At 47.9% G+C, this 23,910-nt stretch overlaps 1 protein-coding gene across 5 annotated transcripts; it reads right to left on the bottom strand.

The window, feature by feature from the left end:
- Positions 1 to 5,532: 5,532 nt before the first annotated feature.
- On the bottom strand, positions 5,533 to 22,235 carry LOC139234159 (uncharacterized). Of its 5 annotated transcripts, XM_070865163.1 has the most exons (11): positions 22,091 to 22,133; positions 17,828 to 18,002; positions 14,709 to 15,110; positions 13,820 to 14,296; positions 13,550 to 13,654; positions 10,147 to 10,266; positions 10,015 to 10,036; positions 9,883 to 9,917; positions 9,602 to 9,788; positions 6,925 to 6,959; positions 5,533 to 6,851 (listed from the first exon to the last, which is right to left on the bottom strand). In XM_070865163.1, the coding sequence occupies exons 2-11, from the start codon at positions 17,829 to 17,831 to the stop codon at positions 6,586 to 6,588; spliced, it is 1,653 nt and encodes a 550-aa protein (XP_070721264.1). In that variant the 5' UTR covers positions 17,832 to 18,002; positions 22,091 to 22,133; the 3' UTR covers positions 5,533 to 6,585. The 5 variants fall into 5 exon arrangements, with proteins under 5 accessions (XP_070721264.1, XP_070721263.1, XP_070721266.1 ...); XM_070865162.1 differs by lacking the exon at positions 17,828 to 18,002 and having other exon boundaries at positions 22,091 to 22,235; XM_070865165.1 differs by lacking the exon at positions 17,828 to 18,002 and having other exon boundaries at positions 5,533 to 6,710; positions 22,091 to 22,235.
- Between the last annotated feature and the right edge of the window lie 1,675 nt (positions 22,236 to 23,910).

Here is a 23,910-nt window from a genome sequence, read left to right as displayed (position 1 = left end):
AAGACCTCTTTGCGACGCTATCTGGTGGCAAACTTTTTTCAAAATTGGACCTGACCTCAGCTTACATGACCCAGGAGCTGGCGAGTAAGTCGAAGAAGCTGACCACCATCACGACACACAAGGGGTTGTTTAAGTATAACAGATGTCCGTTCGGGATTTGTTCGGCCGCCGCGATCTTTCAACGAAATATGGAAAGCCTCCTCAAGTCGATTCCAGGGACCGTGGTTTTTCAAGACGACATCCTCATCATGGGTCGCGATACTGAAGAACACCTCCGCAACCTGGAGGAGGTGCTACGCTGACTGGACCGGGTAGGGCTGCGACTGAAAAAGGCGAAGTGCGTCTTCCTAGCTCCAGAGGTAGAGTTCCTGGGGATGAGGGTAGCATCAGACGGGATCAGACCTACTGCGTCCAAGACGGAAGCGATCCAGAGAGCACCCAGATCCCGTAACAAGACGGAGCTGCGTTCGTTCCTGGGGCTCCTGAACTATTTTGGTAACTTTCTTCCCAAATTGAGCACGCTGTTAGAGCCAATACACGTGCTCGTACGCAAAGGTCGCGAATGGGTCTGGGGGGACCGCCAGGAAAGGGCTTTTGATAGAGCACGCAATTTGTTATGCTCCAACAATCTGTTAACGCTATATTACTCATGTAAGAAACTTATTTTAACATGCGATGCGTCGTCCTATGGTGTCGGGTGTGTGTTGCAGCATGTTAATGCCAAGGGTCAGTTACAGCCAGTAGCTTATGCCTCCAGAAGTCTGTCCCAGGCAGAAAGGGGCTACGGGATGGTAGAAAAGGAGGCGCTTGCATGTGTATACACAGTAAAGAAAATGCACCAGTACTTGTTTGGCAGGGAATTTGAGCTGGAGACAGATCACAAACCCCTAAGGTCCCTTTTGGCCGACAACAAGGCCATAAATGCAAACGCATCGGCCCGCATACAGAGGTGGGCACTCACGTTAGCCGCCTATGACTATACAATTCGGCACAGACCGGGCACTGAAAACTGCACCGATGCACTCAGCGGGCTCCCACTAGCCACCACTGAGGGGGCTACCGAGCAGGCTGCTGAGATGATCATGGCTGTTGAAGCTTTCGAAAGCGAAGGCTCACCTGTGACAGCCTGTCAGATTAAGGTCTGGACAAATAGAGACCCGCTACTGTCTTTAGTCAAGAAATGTGTCCTGAATGGGGACTGGGCAGCCACGTACGGGGCATGCCCTGAGGAATTTAAACCATTTCACAGGTGCAGGGATGAACTCTCGATTCAGGCCGATTGTCTACTGTGGGGAAACCGAGTAGTCATGCCCCAGATGGGCAGAGAGATGTTCATCAGAGAACTCCACAACGAGCACCCGGGCATTGTCATGATGAAGGCAATTGCCAGGTCACACGTTTGGTGGCCAGGGATAGATGCAGACCTGGAACTTTGTGTTCGCAGGTACAATATGTGTGCCCAGCTGGGAAAGGGGCCTGGGAAGCCGTCCTTAGCCCCTGGTCCTGGGCCACCAAGCCATGGTCACACATCCATGTGGACTATGCAGTTCCTTTCATCGGAAAAATGTTTTTGGTTGTAGTAGGCGCCTACTCCAAATGGATCGAGTGTGACATTTTAAATTCAAGCACATCCTCTGCCACGGTAGAAAGTCTACGGGCAATGTTCGCCGCCCATGGTCTACCGGATGTCTTGGTCAGTGACCATGGCCCGTGCTTCACAAGCACTGAATTCCAGGACTTCATGGCAGGCAATGGAATTAACCATGTCAGAACGGCACCGTTCAAGCCGGCCTCTAATGGGCAGGCGTAATGAGCAGTGCAGATAATCAAACAGGGAATGCTCAGAATCCAAGGGGGTTCCCTACAAAGCCGCTTATCACGCCTCCTGTTTGCCTACAGATCCCGACCACAGGGGTTCCACCCGCAGAGCTGCTAATGAAAAGGACGCTCAAAACCAGGTTATCTCTTATACATCCCACCATGAAAGAAATTGTCGAGAGCAGGCGTCAGTCACAATGTGACTACCATGACAGGAATGCGAGGGTGCGAGGTATCGATGTCAATGACCCTGTCTTTGTCCTCAACTACGCTGCAGGGCCCAAATGGCTCACAGGCACTGTGATTGCCAAAGAGGGGAATAGGATTCTGATAGTTAAACTTACCAATGGATAAATCTGCCGCAAACATGTAGATCAAACAAAAAGGAGGTTCAGCAACCCCATCGAAGAAGCAGAGGAAGAACACGATGTCGAGTTCACTCCACCACAGGTGACCGAACACCGGAACCAAGTGGAGGAGAGCCCAGTCACTGTGGGCAGTCCGGACAGGCCTGAGGCACCGCAAACAGCTGACACTCAGGCCAGCGCCCAACAACCAGAGCCCCAACTCAGGGGCTCTACAAGGGAGCGTAAACCACCAGAGAGACTCAACCTGTGATCCCAATAAGACTTTCGGGGGGGAGGTGATGTTATGTATTCAACCATCATTGTAACCCATGTATAAACTGACCTTAGTTGTACACTGTGAGAGCAATGACCACTAGGTGGTGAACTTGTGAGAGACACTCCTCACTTGGACTTTCAGGTATAAAAGGGGAAGCTCCACCCACCTTCATCACTTGAGTGCTCGTGAATAAAGGTTACTGGTCACAGAGTGACCTTCTCTCAAGCATGGGCCTCGTGTGCATTTAAACTGTATAGAAAGGTCGTATTACTTTCCGTCACATCTGTTCTGAAGACGCCACCTTTGACACTAGTGCCTCTGACATGTCTTCCTTTTTCCTCAACAGAAGATTCCCCTCCACTGTGGTTACCATGGCTCTCAACCGTGTCCGTTCTATTTCTCGCTCTTCTGCCCTCACCCCTTCCCCTCCCTCTCAGAACCATGACAGGTTTCCCCTTGTCCTCACCTTTCACCCCACGAGCCTCCATGTTTAATGGATCATCCTCCACCACCTCCAGCGTGATCCCACCACCAATCACATCTTCCCCTCCCCTCCCCTCTCAGCATTCCGAAGGGACTGCTCCCTCCAGGACATACTGGTCCACTCCTCAATCACCCCCAGCATCCCGCCCATTCCCACAACATCTTCCCCTGCAAGCGCAGGAGATGCAACACCTGCCCTTTTACCTCCTCCCTTCCCATAGTCCAGGCCCCAAATAATCCTTCCAGGTGAAACAGCGATTTACCTGTACTGCTTGCAATTTAGTCCCACGGCCACCACTCTCGGTCCCACTGCCACCACTCTCGGTCCCACGGCCACCTCTCTCGGTCCCATGGCCACCGCTCTCGGTCCCACGGCCACCTCTCTCGGTCCCACGGCCACCACTCTCGGTCCCATGGCCACCTCTCTCGGTCCCATGGCCACCGCTCTCGGTCCCACGGCCACCTCTCTCGGTCCCATGGCCACAGCTCTCGGTCCCACGGCCACCACTCTCGGTCCCACTGCACTCTGTTTCTCTCTGACCCGCTGAGATTTCCAGCATTTTCAGTTTTGAAACAGAATGTAATTGGTCAGGAACAAAGTGTGTTCCTTGGTTACTTTGGGGGTCAGCGAGCAATAATAGACAGAAAGTTTTCCTGTGGTGTAATCCCGACCACAGGAGAGAACTCCAGAGCTTAGTGCCTTGGCAGTTGAAGGCACGGCCACCAATGGTTGAGAGATTGAAATAGGGGATTTCTAAGATAGAGCAACTTGTACATGGTCTACGAAGTAGGATGAAGACAGAAAAGAAAAAAGCTAGAAAGAAAGACAGACAGACTTGTATTTATAGCTCGCCTTGCCCGACCTCAGGGCATCTCAAACCGCTCTGCAGCCAACGAAGTACCTTTTCTAAGTGTAGTCACTGTTGTAATGTACGGAACACGAAAGCCAATTTGCATGCAGCAAGGTCTGACAAACAGCAATGTGATAATGACCAGATCCTCTGTCTTTAGTTATTTTGATTGAAATAAGTGTTGGCTAGGACATCGGGAGAACTCCCCTGCTCTTCTTTGAAATAGTGCAGTGGGATCTTTCGCGTCCACCTGAGAGGGCCTCAGTTTCACGTCTCATCCGAAAGACGGCACCTCAGACAGTGAAAGAGTCCATTCAGCCCATCGTGCTTGTGCCCGTGGGTTGAAAGAGCTATCCAATTTGTTCCCATAGCCCTGCAGATTTGAAATATGGTTCCCAACCAATCCCGGTGGGAGTTCTAGAGGCCCTTTTGATGCTCGCTCGTGAATTTGAGTTGGGTGGACTTCAGGTATCCAATGGGTGGGAGATTGTTTTTAATCTTCTTCAGCCAACTATTCGGATTTGCAGTGGGAACAGAAATCACCTCCTGGTGCCTGAAGTAAAAATTTTGCTGCGGGAGGAGTAACGGTGATAAGGAGAGCGAGACTGGCCCGTGAGTGACCCGACAGCGGGGCCATCAATCCACCCACTCCTGCTCCTATTTCTTATGTCAGTAATCGGTTAGTGACGGCCGAATGCGCTTCCTGTCTGGGAGCAAAGGTCGCGGACTGCGCTTCCTGTCCAGGATCAAAGGTAAGCAAGGGGTCAGGGAAAAAAATAGCAACTCATGATTTGTAGAGCAAACCTCATGATTTTTAAGAGTTCATTGTTTGATTTATGCGACAGTGCGGTTGGCATTTCTGCTCACACCCGCTTCTACTAACAAGCTGTAAATAGCTGAGCCTTTTAGACTTGCTCCCATCAATTAAAATTTCCAATCATCACACGCTTCCTTCCATTTCCGTACTGAGTTCGTTTGGATTTGCTACACACCAGTCCTTGCGTGTGGTGCTCATATTGCAAATGGCACCCATTGTTTCAGAGATCGTGCTGAAGCCAAGGGCTGGACAATGAGGCAAATGCCAGGGTTATGAGGGTTAATTCACTGACTCTGTCCCCTCCCACCCCCTCCCCCCAACCTGCCGTCAGAGTGAGCTCTGCTTCAAGGAGACACAATGGAGCAGAGGGTCACAGAGTTAACCCCTGACCCGTTTGAGCATGGCTGCCCTCAAGGAGTGTGGGATTGGTGACTCTCGCGTGAAAGTCGTTTTGTCTTACTGATAGACATGTATTGTTCAACATTGAAATGTTTTATGCTTTTAAAAATACTCTTTAGTGATCTGCTGGGGGCTGACAATTTATACCAAACTTTCTCTTACACAATCATGAACTTCTCTCAGCGTCCTCATAAATTTGCTTCCACTCCCCCTCCAACCCACTCCCCCCACACCCTCCTCACTCCCACTCCCCCCACTCCACCCTCCCACTCCCCCTAGCCTACCACTCTCCATTGCCCCTTCCCTCACACCCTCTTCACTCCCCACTCTCCCTCCCACTCCCCCTTCCCTCCCACTCCCCACTGCCCACTCACACATCCCTCCCAATCCCCTCAAACCCTCCTCACTCCCACTCTCCCCACTCCCCCTCCCTTCTCCCACTTCCCCTTGAGTCTAAATGCAGTGTCCTCACTGAGATCAGTTCATTCATTCAATTAGTTAGCCATAAAATTCCTGCTGGACAGATGACACAGCTCGTCATTTAGTTATAATTTTTAAACAGTGTTTATTGAATGACTTCCAATCACACAAGTTCCATTTTGCGTATTACACACCAGCGATGCGTTGTTCTATCTAAGCAGAGTCCAAGGGGGTGAAGTTGCTCTTCGCCAGCAGTGTGAAGCTCATCGCGAATCGAGCGCACGTTTCACACCGAGCCCGAATTTCATTTCCATCAAAGTCGAAACTGACGAGGACCAATTTCACGTCGAATGTGTTACAGTTATATTCTTCAACCGTGGGTTCCCATCGCCCTCGTCCGGTGTCGGTGAGAGTGGAAACTCACATTGAGTCTGTCTCCATGTTCTGTGTCGGTCGCCACAAAAACTCAGAACAAACCGGGAAAGGCAAGGAGCTGCCACCAGCGGCTTTATATCATTTGTGAAACATTGGGAGAAGATATCTCCTCACACAATCCTGCGCTTCAAGCAGCTTCAATGTTACAATCTGTGAAAACGCACTTGTGTTCAACGAGCGTCGGTTGTACACCTGTATTCTGCGTGGTTTCCCTTCCCTCAAAATTAATGAATGAATTGAAAGACTTACATTTATCAAGCGCCTTTCATGACCTCTGGAGATCGCAAAGCACTTTACAGCGAATTCAGTATTTTTTGAAGTTTAGTCACTGTTGTAATTTAGGAAAAGTGGCAGCTAATTTGCACACAGCAAGGTCCCACAAACAGCAATGTGATAATGGCCGGTTTGGATCCTGGAACAAGTGGTAGGCCCCTTATTAGCATATTCAAAGGAGCCTAACGCCTACATCAGGGACTCCTCTACAGGCCCAAACCAATATGGCATCAAACATGTTTCCGACACTACTCGGGCATGGTGGGTTGGCCTCCTAAATTGGACCTCTTTTGCACCCATGATCCATCCAGAAATCCAGTGCAACAATGTCGAATTCTCCCCCACCCTGGGGGTCTGCAGTGGGAAAGTGTTCAATACCCAGTGTAAAATATATATTTTAAAATCTAGTACCACAATGAGTTTAACCAAGTTATCCGTTGCCTTTCTCCCATTACTCAATCACATTCAGGCTTCCTCTATTTTAGCATAAATAGGATTTTCTTCCATCTCTAACGGGCCAGGTTGTGGATCATCTTCCTCCAGCCAAGACCTTGTCTCCGTGTCTCCTGGGCTCCCTGTCCCCGGGCAACCTATCAAAGAATAAGTCTGCTCATTAGACAGAGCAACGGGATCCTCCTTACTGTCCTCTTTGGGCTGCGATTGGCCGTCTGGTTTGAGTTCAATGGCTAAAGAGGTTTCAACCTGCGGTACATGGTCCGTGCGGTCACTGCCTAGAAATTAAGAGGGTTTCACTTCCATGTGGGGACAGATAATGAAAGATACTGAAAGATTGCCACAACTTACATTTTACTGCCTGGATTTCAGTTTTGCCGTCATCACTGGGAAAACAGAAAATTAAATGTGTGAAAAATGAGTAACATATGATTTAAACAATATTAAACAGCTGTAAGTGGAAACTACATTCAGTCACTTTCTCCCCACTGGCCTGGATTTCAGTCTAACCCAGCCTGAAATTCCCTCATTCATTTTCCCTGATTCTGTCTGTCACTCTCTGTCTGTCACTCTCTGACTGTCACTCTCTGACTGTCACTCTGTCTGTCACTCTCTGTCTGTCACTCTCTGTCTGTCACTCTCTGACTGTCACTCTCTGTCTGTCACTCTCTGTCTGTCACTCTGTCTGTCACTCTCTGTCTGTCACTCTCTGTCTGTCACTCTGTCTGTCATTCTCTGTCTGTCACTCTCTGTCTGTTACTCTGTCTGTCACTCTCTGACTCTCGGATTGTCTCACCGATTCTCTTTCTCTCTGTTTCTTTCTCTTTCTCTCCATCTATCTCTCTCTCTCGGTCTCTCTCCCTGTCTCTCTCTCTGTCTCGCTCTGCCTGCCTCTTTCTCTCTCTCGCTCTGAGTCTCTCTGTGTCTCTGTCTCTCTTTGCCTGTCTCTCTCTCTTTCTCGCTGTTTCTATCTGTCTCCGTCTCTCTCTTTCTGTCTCTCTCTCTCTGCCTATCACCGTCTCTCCCTGTCTCTCTCTATGCCTCTCTCTCTGTTGCTCTCTCTGTCTCTGTCTCTGCCTCTCTCTCTCTCTCTCTCTCTCGCTGTCTCTGTCTGACTGTCTCCGTCTCTCTCTCTCTCTCTCACTGTCTCTCTTTGCCTGTCTTTCTCTCTCTCTCTCTCTCTCTCTCTCAGACTCTCTCTTTGTCTCTGTCTCTTTCTGTCTCTCTCTGCCTGTCTCACTGTCTCTCGTTGTCTCTCGCTGCCTGTCTCTGTCTCTCTCTTCCTGTCTCGCTGACTCTCTCTCTCTCTCTCTCTCTCTCGCTGTCTCTCTGCCTGTCTCTGTCTCTCTCACTGCCTGTCTCCGTCTCTCTCTGTCTCTCTCTGCCTGTCTCACTGTCTCTCTCTCTCTCTCTCTCTCTCTTGCTGCCTCTCTGCCTGTCTCCATCTCTCTCTCTTTCTCTCTGTTTGTCTCTCTCTCTCGCTGTCTCTCTCTCTGTCTCTCTTACTGTCTCTCTCACTCTCTCTCTCACTCTCTCTCTCTCTCGCTGTCTCTCTCTCTGTCTCTCTCTCTCTCTGTCTCTGCTGGTCTTGCTGTTTCTCTCTCTGTCTCTGTTTCTCGCTCTCTGTCTGTTATTCGATCCCCGTCTCACTGTCTATCTCCGTCTCGATTGTAGAGGGTTAATCACATAAAGTTAATTATGATATTTAGTCATTTACAGTGTGTTTCTGCTCCATGCTTCGTGGATTGTTGTTGCTATAGAGAGAGAGAGAGGGAAGCGATCTTGAGATGCACACCAGCTTATTATGAGACTGTCGGCGCCTCGAGATCTCATGCTTTGTGGACAAGCAGCTGGGGTGTTACAGATTAGGAGTTGGCCATAAGCCACATGCACCCATGTTTTGTTTAATAGTATAAAGGAGCGGCACTGTCCCTTAGCTCTTCGAACTTCACCTTGGACCGCGATTCGCGAGCGGTGCCGGGACCCCCAAGGCTCCAGACCAGCCGTCGTTGCAGAGTTCCCGACAGGCCGAAGGCCGTCAGCGTTGTTGCATCTTATCATACTTCTCTTTTCTTCGTAAACTTTTTTATTAATATTTCTTTTCCCTCAGTAAACAGTATTTAATTCTTTACTTCATTTGTCTTATCTATTATTTAACATTCACCCAGATCCCGAACCTGGGTCTATTATTATCGATCCAAAACACTGTCTCTCTTTCTCTTTCTCTCTTTGTGTTGCTCTCTGTCTGTCTCTCTCTGTCTCTCTCTGTCTCTCTGTGTCTCTGTTACTGTCTCCATATCTCTCTTTATCTCTCTGAGTCTGCTATGTAAGCTGTCCTCTCTGCAAAGAGTGTTCAGCCTCAATCCAATTCCTTGCCTAAAACTGCCAATCATTCAGTAAAATATTTGGACGAAATTGATCACTATGGTCACATATGCCAAAATATTGTCCTGAGAGAGTTTAAAAAAAAAAGATAACTTCATAAGGGCACTGTGATGCTTTTCTGATAGTGCTCCTTTATTCCAATATCAGGTCAGTCTCTATCTGAATCTATCACTGTCTGTCTGTCTCTGTCGCAGTCTCTGTCTGAACCTATCACTGTCTGTCTCTGTCTCTGTCTTTCTCTGTCTCTTTCTTTCTCTCACATTTTCTCTCATGGTCCTTGATGAAATTAATTTGGTCATCTCGATCCAGTTTGCAGCTCATGTGAGCCACAGTACAAAACTACCTCTAAATTGGCCCTTCCACTCAAACAGGACATGAGGTGTGAGAAGTGAAGATGTCTGACCTCTCTCCTGACCTTGGAGTTGAGGAACATTGTTGGGACAGTCCAGAGGGAGTTTTACGCTGTGCCTAATCTGGAGTGCTCCAAGTGATACTGTGTGGCCAAAGTTGAAAAGTAACCCATTTGCCAGCATGGGCTCCCCTCACCTTCATTACATTAACGATCTTCTAACCCTCCATCCTAAAACAAAGTTGTGGTCAGTGTTGACCGTAGCCGAGGGGTGACAGCTGTCACTCTGCTTACCCTTTGACCATTGACTCCTCGATCAAACAGTACACATGCTCTGTAGAGTCAATGTTTGGGCCAGTGCTCTCCATTCCTTCACCAGGCCTTGGCTGGCTCGACGGCGTTGGAACTCTTGTCACCGAGTACGCAACAGGCTCGTTGTCATCGCTCTGATCCTTCCTGGGAACCACAGAGTACGGGAAACCTGGACAGAAGGGCGGGAACACCATGTGTGCTTTTAGTTTCAACTCTCAAAGGGCCAGGATCGGAAGAGCTGGCCAGCAATTCTAGTCACTTACATTCAGCCACTTGTGTCAGCTGCACATCACCGGCCCTACAGTTAGCAAAGAAAAGTAACCTGTAAATGTTCCATTAAATGAGCAAAATTATACAGAAAGTCTGCCGAAATACTGATCAAATCCCATCCCTACCTGGGTCCTGGTGCTGAGGATCCTTCACAACACATGCCGTAAGATGGGAAAGATAAATGTAAGAATCTATGTAAGGAATCTGCTCTTACAATTTTATAGATTTAGATCAAACATTTTAACGCTCTTGCTTACCTTTACCTTTGACAGATTGTCGTTTCCTTCGGCAAACTACCCCAATAATGCAAACTATCCCAACAATGCAAATGAGTACAATCAGACACACTATGGCTACGTTCACAGTGATGGCAGGGTCTGGAAATGCATAGGAGAAGCAACATTAAGTTCAGTTTGTGCAATGCCGTCTTATATGTACAGCTGATCACACTGGTTACCTGGGCCGAGGAAGATACTTTTCTGTTACAATCTGGAAAAGTGCAATTGCGAAGGAAGAAAATCGAACCAACGTCTAATGGGTACAAAGTGGACAATTGCTCTTGAATCTCTCGCTTAATTTCTGTTGTATTCAGTCATGGGATGTGGGCATCATTGACAAGGCCAAAATTTATTGCCCATCTCTTATTGCCCGTGAGAAGGTGGTGGTGAGCCACCTTCTTGAACCGCTGCAGTCTACGTGATGAAGGTACTCCCACAGTGCTGTTAGAGAGGGAGTTCCAAGATTTTGACCAGCGACGATAAAAGATCAGTGATATATTTACAAGTCAGGATGGTGTGTGACTGAGGGGAACTTGGAGATGAGGATGTTCCTCTCCAAGTCACAATCCATTCTACTGCCCTTGATCTTCTAGGTGGTGGAGGTCACGGGTTTGGGAGGTGCTGCCGAAGAAGCCTTGGTGAGTTGCTGCAGTGCATCGTGGATGGTACACACTGCAGCCACGGTACGCTGGTTGTGGAGGGAGTGAACGTTTAACATGTGGTTGGAATGCAAATCAAGCAGGCTCCTTAATCCTGATGGTGTCGAGCATCAAATTGTTGGAGCTCAACTCATCATTCCATCACACTCCTGACTTGTGCCTTGTAGATGGTGGAAAGACTTTGGGGAGTCAGGAGGTGAGACACTCGCCGCAGAATACCCAGCCTCTGACCTGCTCTTCTAGCCACAGCAATTATGTGACTGGTCCAGTTAAGTTTCTGGTCAATGCTGACCCCTAGGAAGTTGATGGTGGGGATTCAGTGAAGGTAATGCCGTTGAATATCAAGTGAAGGTGGTTAGACTCTCTCTTGTTGGAGATGGTCATTCCCTGGCACTTGTGTTGCGCAAATGTTACTTGCCACTTATCAGTCAAAGTCTGAATGTTGTCCAGGTCTTGCTGCATACAGACATGGACTGCTTTATTATCTGAGGGGTTGCAAATGGAACAGAAGACTGCAATCATGAACATACATACCTGGGCAATTCTCCACTTTGTTGGGTAGACGCCAGTGATGTAGCTTTAATGGAACAGCTTGGATAGAGGCAGGGTAAGTTGTGGGACAAAAGTCTTCAGCACTGCAGTCGGGATACTGTCGGGGCCCATAGACTTTGCCGTATCCAGTGCGTCAGCTATTTCTTGATATGACATGGAGTGAATCAAATTGGCTGAAGACTGTTTTCTGTGATATTGGGGACCTCCGGAGGAGGCCGAGATGAATCATCCGCACACCACTTCTGGCTGAAGATGGTTGCAAACACTTCTGCTTGTCTTTTGCACTCACGTGCTGGCTTTGCCATCATGGAGGATGGGGATGTTCATGGAGCCTCTTCCCCTTAGTTGTTTAATTGTCCACCACCATTCATGACTGCATGTGGCAGGACTGCAGAGCTTTGATCTGATCCGTTGGTTGTGGAATCGCTTCACTCTGCCTATAGCATGCTGCATGTGCTGTTTAGCATGCATGTAGTGTAGCTACAGCAGGTTGGCACCTCATTTTTAGGTGTGCTTGGTGCTGCTCCTGGCATGCTCTTTTACACGCTTCATTGAACCAGGGTTGGTCCCCTGGCTTAATTGTAATGGTAGAGTGAGGGATATGCCGGGACATGAGGTCACAGATTGTTGTGGAATACAATTCTGCTGCTGATGATGGCCCTCATGAATGCCCAGTTTTATCTGCAAGGTCTTTTCTGAATCTATCCCATTTCTTCTTCTCTCTTCTTAGGCAGTGCCCCGGAGTTGAGCATGACTTGCTTCCACACTAAAATGAGTTCTAAGGTGACTGATGAGACTAATGCGGGCCAGATCTCGAACTTCATTTTAAAGGGTGGAAGATGCCTATGCACCATGAATCCTTTTAATATGGGGTGGCCGTTGCACACCAGCCACCACACAGACTTGACAGAGCTGGGTCTTGGTCCAATGGCAAGGGGACCCAAGATGATTGGAGACTAGGCTCTGCTGCACAGGCCTAGCACACACACACACACACACACACACACACACACATTCCTACTGACCCCTTCCCTCCCTCCCTCAGGACCTCCCTGGTTTTCAGAGATCGCAGTTTAGATGAGCACATTAATCTTGGAGCAGCTTACGTATTTGTCCATAGAATACTGACACTGAGATCCCATTTAGTACAGTGGTAGACCCACACAACATGATGCAGGGGTGTCCTTAGTGTGAAGATGGGACTTTGTCTCCACAAGGACTGTGCAGTGGTCACTCTTTCCAATACTGTCATGGACAGATGCATCTGCGACAGGTAGATTGGTGAGGATGTGGTCATGTATGTTTTTCCCTCATGTTGGTTCTTTCACCATCTGCCACAGGCCCAGTCTGGCAAGGATGTCCTTCAGGACGAGGCTAGGTCGGTCAGTAGTGGTGCTACCGAACCACTCAGTGCTTCTTCCAAGTGCTGTTCAACATGGAGGAGTACTGATTTATCAACTGAGGGAGGGCGGTTGGTGGTAATCAGCAGGAGGTTTCCTTGCCCATGTTTGACCTGATGCCATGAGACTTTACGATGTTAGGGAGTCAATGTTGAGGAGTTCAGAAGAATGAGAGGGGATCTCATAGAAACGTTTACAATTCTGATGGGTTTAGACAGGTTAGATGCAGGAAGAATGTTCCCAATGTTGGGGAAGTCCAGAACCAGGGGTCACAGTCTAAGGATAAGGGGTAAGCCATTTAGGACCGAGATGAGGAGAAACTTCTTCACCCAGAGAGTGGTGAACCCGTGGAATTCTCTACCACAGAAAGTTGTTGAGGCCAATTCACTAAATATATTCAAAAAGGAGTTAGATGTAGTCCTTACTACTCGGGGGATCAAGGGTATGGCGAGAAAGCAGGAATGGGGTCCTGAAGTTTCATGTTCAGCCATGAACTCATTGAATGGCGGTGCAGGTTTGAAGGGCCGAATGGCCTACTCCTGCACCTATTTTCTATGTTTCTATGTTTCTATGACTCCCAGGACCACTATCTCCCAACTGTATACCACTGTGCCGCCACCTCTGGTGGGTCTGTCCTGCCGGTGGGACCGGACATACCCTGGGAAGGTGATGGAGGAGTCTGGGACATTGTGTGAAAGAATTACTTATATTATTTATATTGAATTATTGATATAAAATGGTTCACATCATGCTCTAGATTGTATCACTTACTTTGTATATTTGTAGGAGTAATGCTTCCGGTCACTGAGGATATTCCAGATGTTGAGGTGGGAGTGTCTGAAGATTTCCTGCTGCTCATTACACTGTTTACCTGGGCTGAGGAACATACTTTTCTGGTTACAATCTAGAATAGTGCAATGGCGAAGGAAGGAAATCAAAGTAACTTCTAAAGGGTACAAACTGGACAATGGACCTGGAATCTCACAGCTTGAATTATTGATATTAAATGGTTCACATTATGTTTTAGATTGCATCACTTACTTTGAGTATTTGTACAAGTTATGCTGCTGCTCTCTGAGGATATTCCAGATGTTGAGGTGGGAGTGTCTGAAGTTTCTGCACTGGGCTCTGTCACAAGGGAGATGTTTGCTGCAATCTTCCAGACAGGTTTCCCTGAATCCTGACTGTGTACAGCACAGAGATACCTCCCAGTGTCCACCAGGCCCGCTGAGTGAATAGTAAGGTTGTGAGACTGGCGGCTAACCAAAGGATTGTGTGAGCTTTGGGTAGAGATTCTTTGTGATGACTCTCTATCCACACAGCAGCGTGTGTTAGAATGTGCAGCATGATCCTCAGTGTGAACAGAGTGCAGACACTTGTTGACGTTTCCAGATCTGAACCAAAACAGAGTGAAGGGGAGTGGTTTTATATTCTCAAACTGGCAGGGTAAAGTCACATTCTCTCCCTCTGACACTGTCAGCGACAAATTTTCTTTAATCAAAAATATATCAGTTGAATCTATAAACAACATTGAAAAGAATATTTGTTAATATAATAATCTCCAATGTGATACTTAGTCGAAGGACTTCCTAATGTCCATGTACACTGCATCCATCGCATTCCCCCACCTACCATGTCTCTTACCTCCTGGACAGTTTGAAACCCGTGCCAGCTGCTTCTCACTATTACTCTTTATCTACACACAAGGTAATTTCATCTTAATGAAGGCAATGACAGCTATCTGCCCGAAAACCTCTTCTAATATCTCCCCAACGTCTCTCTAATATCTCCTCTAATATCTCGCCTAATACCTTACCTTAAATTACCCCTAATGTTCCCACAACAATCCCTCCCCCAATACCTGCCCCGATCCCTCCCCGCCCCCGATACTGCCCCGATCCCTACCGCGGTACTGCCCCAGTGCACCTACCATCCTGGGTTATCACAAAGAACAAGTCGTGGTTTTCACATCCCGGCTGTGACAGTGTGAGCCAGGACGGACACTCCAATGCCCCTCCTTCTGTGGAATCTTGAGCCATGCAGGTAAACACCATCGAGTTAATCGTCTTCACAGCGAATGTCAGAGACTCCGTTTCATGGTCATTTAATTTGCATTTTGTACACTCTGGCTTACTGTGTCCTTTTTTCCCCTGAGGACCGATATTTTCATAACATGGCTTTTCGTTCTTTGGGTGCTTACATTTTATTTTACCCATTTCTGACCCGGGATCACTGGAGCTGCACAAGGTTACTTTATTCCCAGCACTGGTGGGCACGTTGCATTGCAGAGTGGTGACATCTCCTGGTCTTAGGAAGAAGAGATAAGTGGATCCTGCGGGGAAAGGGCAGAATGGGATAGAGATAGATAACATTCCATACAGGAAAGCTCATTAGTCAACGTGAAACAAAGCCTCTCATAGGAAATTATGCTCTGCACAATGGCTTGGTAATAGGCCAGTTTATTGTTCCTTTCATAGAATTCTTTGCCACAGTCTGTAAATTAGCGTATCCACTTGATGTCAATTTACAGCTTCCAAATTGTTTCATTAACGCTTGTTGACAATGTGTATGGTTTGAATGACACTGATCAGCAAGACCAGCCTTATCAAAACGATGTAACTATTTGTACTGTACTTTTTTTGACAGACAGGCGTCTGTCAAGCCCCGCCCCCCATGACTATACTGCACTTTTTTGACTGACAGGTGACAAGCCCCGCCCCTGTCAAGCTCTGCCCCCTCCCCGCCTAAATCATTCCATCCATGTGGTGCCGTGACGCAGGACCTGAGGCACCGAACCCGCCCACCCTCCCTCCGACCAGCGTGGGCCCGAGAGCAGCTGGCGGGGGGCGATAGCGAGAGGCAGAGTGAGACTGGGGGGAGGGGGAGAAAGAGACTGGGGGGGTGGTGGTGAGAGGGGCTGGGGGGAGCGGGAAAGTGAGCGAGACTGGGAGGAGAGAGAAATTGAGGGAAGAGAGAGAGAGAGAGATTGGGGGTAGAGAGAGAGAGAGACTGTGGGGAGAGAGGCTGGGGGGAGAGAGACTGTGGGGAGAGAGAGCAGTTGTGGGGAGAGACATGATTGGAAGGAAGACAGATCATGTTCTTCCAACCCCCTACAAGGGACATCGTTGGAGTGAATGATATCCAGAAGTCACCACACTGTCACTATTCACTTCACAGCCAATAAACCTGTTACCAATCCGTACACAATCCCTGCCCCATCTATGGTGTGGGAGGATAGGGCGGAAGGGAGTGGATGTACTTGCGCTGGGACAAGGCACTTTGGCTGGGGGAGGCATGCACTTGGACTAGGGTAAGGCACTTCGGCTGGGGGAGGCATGCACTTGGACTAGGGTAAGACCCTTCGGCTGGGGGAGGGATGTACTTGGACTGGGGCAAGGTACTTTGGTTGGCCCTTGCTATCTTCTTTGGAGCTCTGACCTCTGTCACTTCAGGAAGTCAAAGTGGATCGAGTTACAATTTGCAAAGTCAGTGAGACCTTGGGATAGGTGGTTCCAGTTACACATTCCTGTGAAACTTCAGGGTGTGGCTTATTCTCCAAGGGGACCAATCAGAAACAAAAGGTGGAACATGTTGGCCATTTTTGCAGTACAAATAAGCGCATCCTTATCAAAATTAACAACAATATCCTGTGTGTTTACAACCATAGTGTATTATCCTTCCTTATCTTCCTCAACAGCTTAAAGGCCCTTGACACAGTGAACCTTCTCCAATGGTTCTCCAATGGCCCACCTTTGTGGCACTGCTGTTAAATACATCCACTCCTATCTTTCTCACATCCTCAGGAATTGTTCTCCTCCCGTGTGCAATGGTCGCCCCATGTCCACCCAAGGCTCCATCCTTGGTCCTCTCCTATATTCCACATATACATGCTATTTCTCAGGAACATTATCAAGGAGTCAGCTTCCATACGTAGCCAAGTCGATACCTCACTTCACCTCTCCATCAATGTCCTCAGTGCTGTACTGTCCGATTTCTTAGCTGGCATCAGGTTCGAGACAGACCAGGCCTTTCCCCAGAAAAAGCAAAGCCATTCCCTTCAGCTCCACTATACCTATTTGACCCTGAGCTGTACCTCAAACCCACATCTAGCCCTCCACCAGATGTCATGACTCACCTCCCAAAGATTGCTGCTTCCATTCCTATCTCATTCTCAGTGCCACTAGAACTCTCCTCCACAATTTCATCTCCATGAACATGGATATCTACAATCCTTTCTTCATCGGTTTCATCCTGTCCCGTATGGCATCCTACTCACCAACCCCTCCTGTCCTCACTGACCTCCCCCTAAGGCATTGAGTTAAAAACTGCTCTTTACCCTCCTAGGACGCTTCCTCAAGGCAATGTCCTGGGCCCAACCATCTTCAACTGCTTCATCAATGACCCTCCCTCCATCATAAGGTCAGAAGTGTGAATGTTCGCTGATGATTGCACAGTGTTCAGCTCCATTCACAACAAGTCCCAGGCAATGACAATCTCCAACAAGAAAGGGTCTAACCATTTCCTGACATTCAACGGCATTACATCATCAAATCCTCCACCATCAACATCTGAGGGAGGGATGGTCAGGGGTCATCATCGGTCAAAAATAAAACTGGACCAGCTACATAAATACTGTGGTCAGAGGCTGGGTATTCTGCGGTGAGTGTCTCACCTCCTGACTCCCCAAACTCTCTCCATCACCTACAAGGCACAAGTCAGGAGTGTGATGGAATACTCTCTGTTAGCGCGAATGAAATCCTGGAAGAATCACTCGTCACTCTGAGTCGGTTCCATCATCAAAACGGTTTTTATTACGTCGGCGGGGAGAAAACCTCTGGGTTACTCCAGGCACTACTCACTGCTGAACAAAGAAATTCATCAGTATTTATATGTTTTATACCAGTTCATTACAATTACGCAGCCTATGTCGGCTGGACACAATCCAATCATAAGGATTATAGATTACAAATCGATTCCTCTGGGCCAATAGAATTGGTCCCCCAGACACCAGGGGCCTGCATGATCATCTCATGTTTAGCTGGAACTTACTCATGCCCTCGTGATATTCTTCAGACCTCCTTATCTTTATTGTCCTTGGGTTCTGTGCCTAACCTCCTTATCTTAACACAGTTACAGGAATCCCTTTGTTCAATATTCTGCTAGGACATCTTGTCTGAGGTTTGTTGATTCGGGACATCTGCTGAGCTCTCCCTTTCCAGTGTTCCTGTACAAGGAAATGCAGTGTCATCAGCTACCCAGAAAGTTAGTCAAACTGGTTAGCTGAATTCCCCTCGGGCTTTGCGGAATCCCGGGCAGCCATTTTATATCTGGCTACAATTTTACACATACATACATATATTCAGCAGGTGCCTTTGCCTTGAAAGCGCCCTACAACACTCTCCACTTGCCTGGGTGAGTGCAGCTGCGACAACACTCAAGAAACTCCACACCATCCAGGATAAACAGGATCACATTTTGGCACCCCATCCACCACCTTCAGCATTCACTCCCTCCACCACCGGCGCAACATGGCTGCAGTGTGTACCATCTACAAGATGCTCTGCAGTAACTTGCCAAGACTTCTTCGACAGCACCTCCTAAACCCACGACTTCTACCACATAGAAGAACGAGGGCAGCAGACGCTTGGGAGCATGATCACCTACAAGTTCTCCAAGTGACACACCATCCTGACTTGTAAGTATAATGCTGTTCCTTCATCGTCGCTGGATGAAAATCCTGAAACTCCCTCGCTACCAGCATTGTGGAAAGTGTTCACCACACGGACTTAACGGTTCAAGAGGAAGGGTCACTACCACCTTCTCAAGGAAAACTAGAGACTAAATGCTGACATTTCCAGTGACGACCACATCCAAGGTTTAAAAAAATAAATACCAATCCTTCCATGGCCTCATCTGACTTTGGCCTCCTCTGTGGCCCACTGCATTGATTTAAGAAACCTTAACCTTCACCACTTGCTCAGCCCTCAGCCTTTATGCCCCACACTCTGCTATTCTCTCCCTTAACCCCTCACCCTCCACCTTGGCACATCTTTGGCATCTGCAAAAGGTTCTTTAAAACTTACCTCTCCAACCGAGCCTTTTGCCACTTCCACTCACTCTTCTCCTACCTCGAGCTCACGTCCTTCCCCGCACTTCCACATTTGCAAAACACCACAAGGCCCTGCCCCACTTTAAGCGCTCTCTATGAGTTCCAGTTCTTGTTGTCATGATGTCAACTGTGGTTCAGTGGGTAGCACTGTCGCTTCTGATGTCAGAAGGTTGTGGGTTCAAGTCCCACTCCAGAGACTTGAGCACAAAATCTAGGCCGACCACCCAGTGCAGTGCTGAGGGAGTGCTATACTGTCAGAGGTGTGTTTTTTTTACATGAGACTTTACTGTTTGTGGGACCTAGCTGTGTGAAAATGGGCTGTCGCATTTTCTACATATCAACAGAGATTGCACTTCAGAAGTACTTCATTGGCTTTAAATAGCTTTGGGACATTGTGAGGTTGTAGAAGGTGCTATAGAAATGCAAGACTTTCTTTTTTTCTTGTAATGAACAGATTTCTGATCAGCACATCTAGATTGTCAGAACGATAATTTCTGCTTGCATTGTGTTCAGAAGCTCATTTCCTGCTGGTTAAGATGATAAGCTGCGATGGAGAAGTTAGCAGAGCTCTGATTGGTTGGGTATCATGGAGCGGCTGATAGGGATTTGTGTTTACAACTTGAGCATCTGATACACGCAATCCCCCCCTGTAATGGCCCTGACAGACTGCACCTAGAAACTCTCCACTCACTGACCCAGATGTGTCTATACTATAGATCATTATTGCACCAGAGCTCGAACAAACACCAAACCACATCTCCGTCAGACTCGGTTGTAACTCAGACATCAGCCATGTTTAGACTGAGGATAGAAATACAGAAACATAGAAAATAAGTGCAGGAGTAGGTCATTCAACCTCAGTACCCCACTCCTGCCTTCTCTCTATACGTCCTGATCCCTTTAGCCGCAATGGCCACATCTAACTCCCTTTTGAATATAACCAACGAACTGGACTCAACAACTTTCTGTGGTAGAGAATTCCATACATTCACAATTCTCTGGGTGAAAAAGATTCTCCTCATCTCAGTCCTAGATGGCTTACCCCTAATCCTTAGACTGTGACCCCTGGTTCTGGACTTCCCCAACATCGGGAACATTCTTCCTGCATTTAACCTGTCCAATCCCGTCAGAATTTTATATGCTTCCATGAGATCCCCTCTCATTCTTCTAAATTCCAGTGAATATAAGCCTAGTCGATCCAGTCTTTCTTCATATGCCAGTCCTGCTATCCCGGGAATCAGTCTGGTGAACCTTCGCTGCACTCCCTCAATAGCAAGAATGTCCTTCCTCAGATTAGGAGACCAAAACTGCACATAATACTCAAGGTGTGGTCTCACTAAGGCCCTGTACAACTGCAGCAAGACCTCCCTGCTCCTATACTCAAATCCTCTCGCTATGAAGGCCAACATGCCATTTGCTTTCTTTACTGTCTGCTGAACCTGCATGCCTACTTTCATTGACTGATGTACCATGACACTCAGGTCTCGTTGCACCTCCCCTTTTACTAATCTGTCACCATTTAGATAATAATCTGCCTTCCTGTTTTTGCCACCAAAGTGCATAACCTCACACTTATCCACGGTATACTGCATCTGCCATGCATTTGCCCACTCACCTAACCTGTCCAAGTCACCCTGCAGCCTCTTAGCATCCTCCTCGCAGCTCACACTGTGTCATCTGCAAACTTGGAGATATTACATTCAATTCCTTCGTCCAAATCATTAATATATATTGTAAATAGCTGGGGTCCCAGCACTGAACCTTGCGGTACCTCACTAGTCATTGCCTGCCATTCTGAAAAGTACCCGTTTATTCCCACTCTTTGATCCTGGCTGCCAACCAGTTCTCTACCACGTTAATACATTACCCCAATCCCATGTGCCTTAATTTTGCACACTAATCTCTTGTGTGGGACCTTGTCAAAAGCCTTTTGAAAGTCCAAATACACCACATCCACTGGTTCTCCCTTGTCCACTCTACTAGTTACATCCTCAAAAAATTCTAGAAGATTTGTCAAGCATGATTTCCCTTTCATAAATCCATGCTGATTTGGACCGATCGGGGAGACGTCAATTATCATTTCAGGAACAGAGTCTGCCTGCAGACTGCTCATATTACACGGAATCTGTTTCTACCCACCCCACTCCTAAAATTTCACAGAGTCAGGTTAGAAATGCTCCATTACACAGTCTGGATAGAGTCACCATCCCCCACCCCTTACACAGTCTGGATAGACAGTCTCGATTGGGAACCCTCCCACCCCCTCCAATCACAGTGTCGGTTCCCCTTTCCTTACAGAACAATCGCGGAATGGACGGTCTGTAATGTACAGAAAGCTCTGAGCTGCTCCATTTTGCCAGTGGTGTTGATTTCGAGCCCTGGTCCGAGTGGTGTCGTGGGCCCCGCCCAGTGTGGTCTCCACCCTTTAATGGTGTGAGGCTCGGCTGAGTCATCAAATATAATTGTTACTTCAGAGCTCCCAATGATCGAGTCTGAGCACAAAATCTTACACAGAATTACATGGAATGTTCGGCACAGAAACAGGCCATTCGGCCCAACTGCTCCATGCCGCATTTATGCTCTGCACGGACTTCCCACCCCCTCTCTCCATTAAAGCCCATCAGCAAATCCTTCTAACTCTTCTAAATCTTCCACTATTTCATTCTTAGAGTGAGATATGGTTCTGCAGTAAGGGAAATTGGGATAGGATCAGCAGTGTTCTTGTATTTCATCCCTGCACTGTTTTAAGACAGGAGTTGAACCAAAGACGTTTGCAGCACAGAAGGAGGCAATTGGGCCCATCGTGCCAGTGCTGGCTCTTTGCCAGAGCAAACCCATTGCCTCGCTCTCTCCACAGCCCCAAATCTTCCTCTGCTTCAAATGTTTTCCAGTTTTCCTTCAAAAGATGAAAATGTCTCTGCGTCAACCACTGCCTGTGGCAAAACAAACCTCTGTGTAAAAAATGTTCTCCTAATCTGTCTCCTCACTCTCTTAGTGCCAATTTTAAACTGACCACCCATGATTAAACCGTGTTAAAATGCCTCAGCAACAACTGTCATATGAGTACATTAAACATCCGCGTGAAAGCAGCACTGATGGCAATCGATATCCTTCAATCCTTATATTTCCGCGTTCAGGTACAGATAGAAACTGATATTTCCAGATAAACATGTTGAGGATTAGTTGAAAGTATGGATCCTTACCTACAACATGTTGGAACAGAAGGAAAAGACCCACAAACAGAGCACCAAGCGCCATTTCACATTCCTAGCTCGTTCAGAAGCTGGGTGCCTCTTTCACCATCACATTCTGGTCAGTGAGAGAAACAGAGAAGTGATGAAAGAGGAAATCTTCTTCCTCTTTTAACAACTCAACCACACTAAAAACGACTTGTATTTATATAACACCTTTTATTGTGTTCCTAACACAGATGAGGCTTCACACAGGGAGGTTAAAGTGACCTCAGTCTTTAATCAGACACTCCAGAGTGAGGAACAGGCCTTCGGGGCCGGCTTATAGACAGTGGGTGTGTGTTGTGGGCTCGAAAAAGGTGGTGTCTGCTGTGGGTTGTTCAGGGCAGCCTGTGAACCGCAGCCTCGTTTGGTCCAGGTGCTTTCTGAAAATTTGTCCATTGTCTAGTTTGACTACAAACACCCTAGTCCCTTCTTTAGCTATCACCGTGCCCGCGATCCACTTGGGACCATGTCCATAGTTTCGCTCATACAGAGGGTCATTCAGATCAATTTCCCGTGACACAGTGGCGCGACCATCGTTTAATATTTGTTGCTGCCGTCTGCTCTCTACCTGATCATGCAGGTTGAGCTGAACCAGCGAGAGTCTGGTTTTAAGTGTCCTTTTCATGAGTAGCTCAATCGGGGGCACCCCTGTGAACGAGTGGGGTCTCGTGCAGTAGCTGAGCACTGCTCGGGACAGGCGGGTTTGGAGTGAGTCTTCTGTGACTCGTTTAAGGCTCTGTTTGATGGTTTGTACTGCCCGCACTGCCTGCCCACTGCAGGCTGGTTTAAACAGGGTGACATGTTTGATCCCATTGCGGTTCATGAATTCTTTAAATTTGGCACTGGTGAAACATGGCCCGTTGTTACTGACCAATATGTCAGGCAGGCCGTGGGTGGCAAACATGGCCCTCAGGCTTTCAATGGTGGCGGTGGCGGTGCTTCTCGACATTATTTCACATTCAATCCATTTTGAAAAAGCATCCACCACCACCAGGAACATTTTACTGAGAAACGGGCCCGCATAGTTGACATGGATCCTCGACCATGGTCTGGAGGGCCAGGACCACAAACTTAGTGGTGCCTCTCTGGGTGCGTTGCTCAACTGAGCACACACGCTGCATTGCCGTACACAGGACTCTAAGTCAGAGTCGATACCGGGCCACCACATGTGGGATCTGGCTATCGCTTTCATCATTACCATACCCAGATGTGTGCTGTGGAGATCTGAGATGAACGTCTCCCTGCCCTTTTTTGGTAGCACTACGCGGTTACCCCACAACAGCCAGTCTGCCTGAATGGACAGCTCGTCCTTTCGCCACTGGAATGGCTTGATTGGCTCTTGCATTTCAACGGGGATGCTGGCCCAGCTCCCATGCAGTACACAGTTTTTTACTAGGGACAGGAGAGAATATTGGCTGGTCCAAGTCCTAATCTGGCGGGCTGTGACAGGTGATTTATCATTTATCAAACGCTTCCATGACCATCAACAAACCTGCGGGCTGCGCCACCATCAACAAGTTTGCAGGCTGCGCCATTTCCACCCCCGTGGTGGGCAATGGTAGCCGACTGAGAGCATCCGCACAGTTCTCGCTGCCTGGCCTGTGGCAGATGGTATAGTTATACGCTGATAGCACGAGGGCCCATATTTGTATGCGGGCTGAGGCATTAGTATTTATCCCCTTGTTTTCAGCGAACAGGGATATGAGGGGCTTGTGATCGGTTTCCAGCTCAAATTTGAGGCCAAACAGGTACTGAAGCATTTTCTTTACTCCGAACGCACACGCTAA

This window comes from Pristiophorus japonicus, chromosome 21 (assembly GCF_044704955.1).
Source record: "Pristiophorus japonicus isolate sPriJap1 chromosome 21, sPriJap1.hap1, whole genome shotgun sequence".
Taxonomy (NCBI): domain Eukaryota; kingdom Metazoa; phylum Chordata; class Chondrichthyes; family Pristiophoridae; genus Pristiophorus; species Pristiophorus japonicus.
This window is presented reverse-complemented; position numbering and strand designations above follow the sequence as displayed.

Coding starts and splice junctions, on each gene's coding strand:
- LOC139234159 (XM_070865162.1), bottom strand. CDS start 22,145: ATGGCGCTTGGTGCTCTGTTTGTGGGTCTTTTCCTTCTGTTCCAACAT. Junction 10,267..13,549: donor TACTCCTACAAATATACAAA/GTAAGTGATACA, acceptor ATGCATTTCCAG/ACCCTGCCATCACTGTGAAC. Junction 9,918..10,014: donor TCCTCAGCACCAGGACCCAG/GTAGGGATGGGA, acceptor TGCTAACTGTAG/GGCCGGTGATGTGCAGCTGA.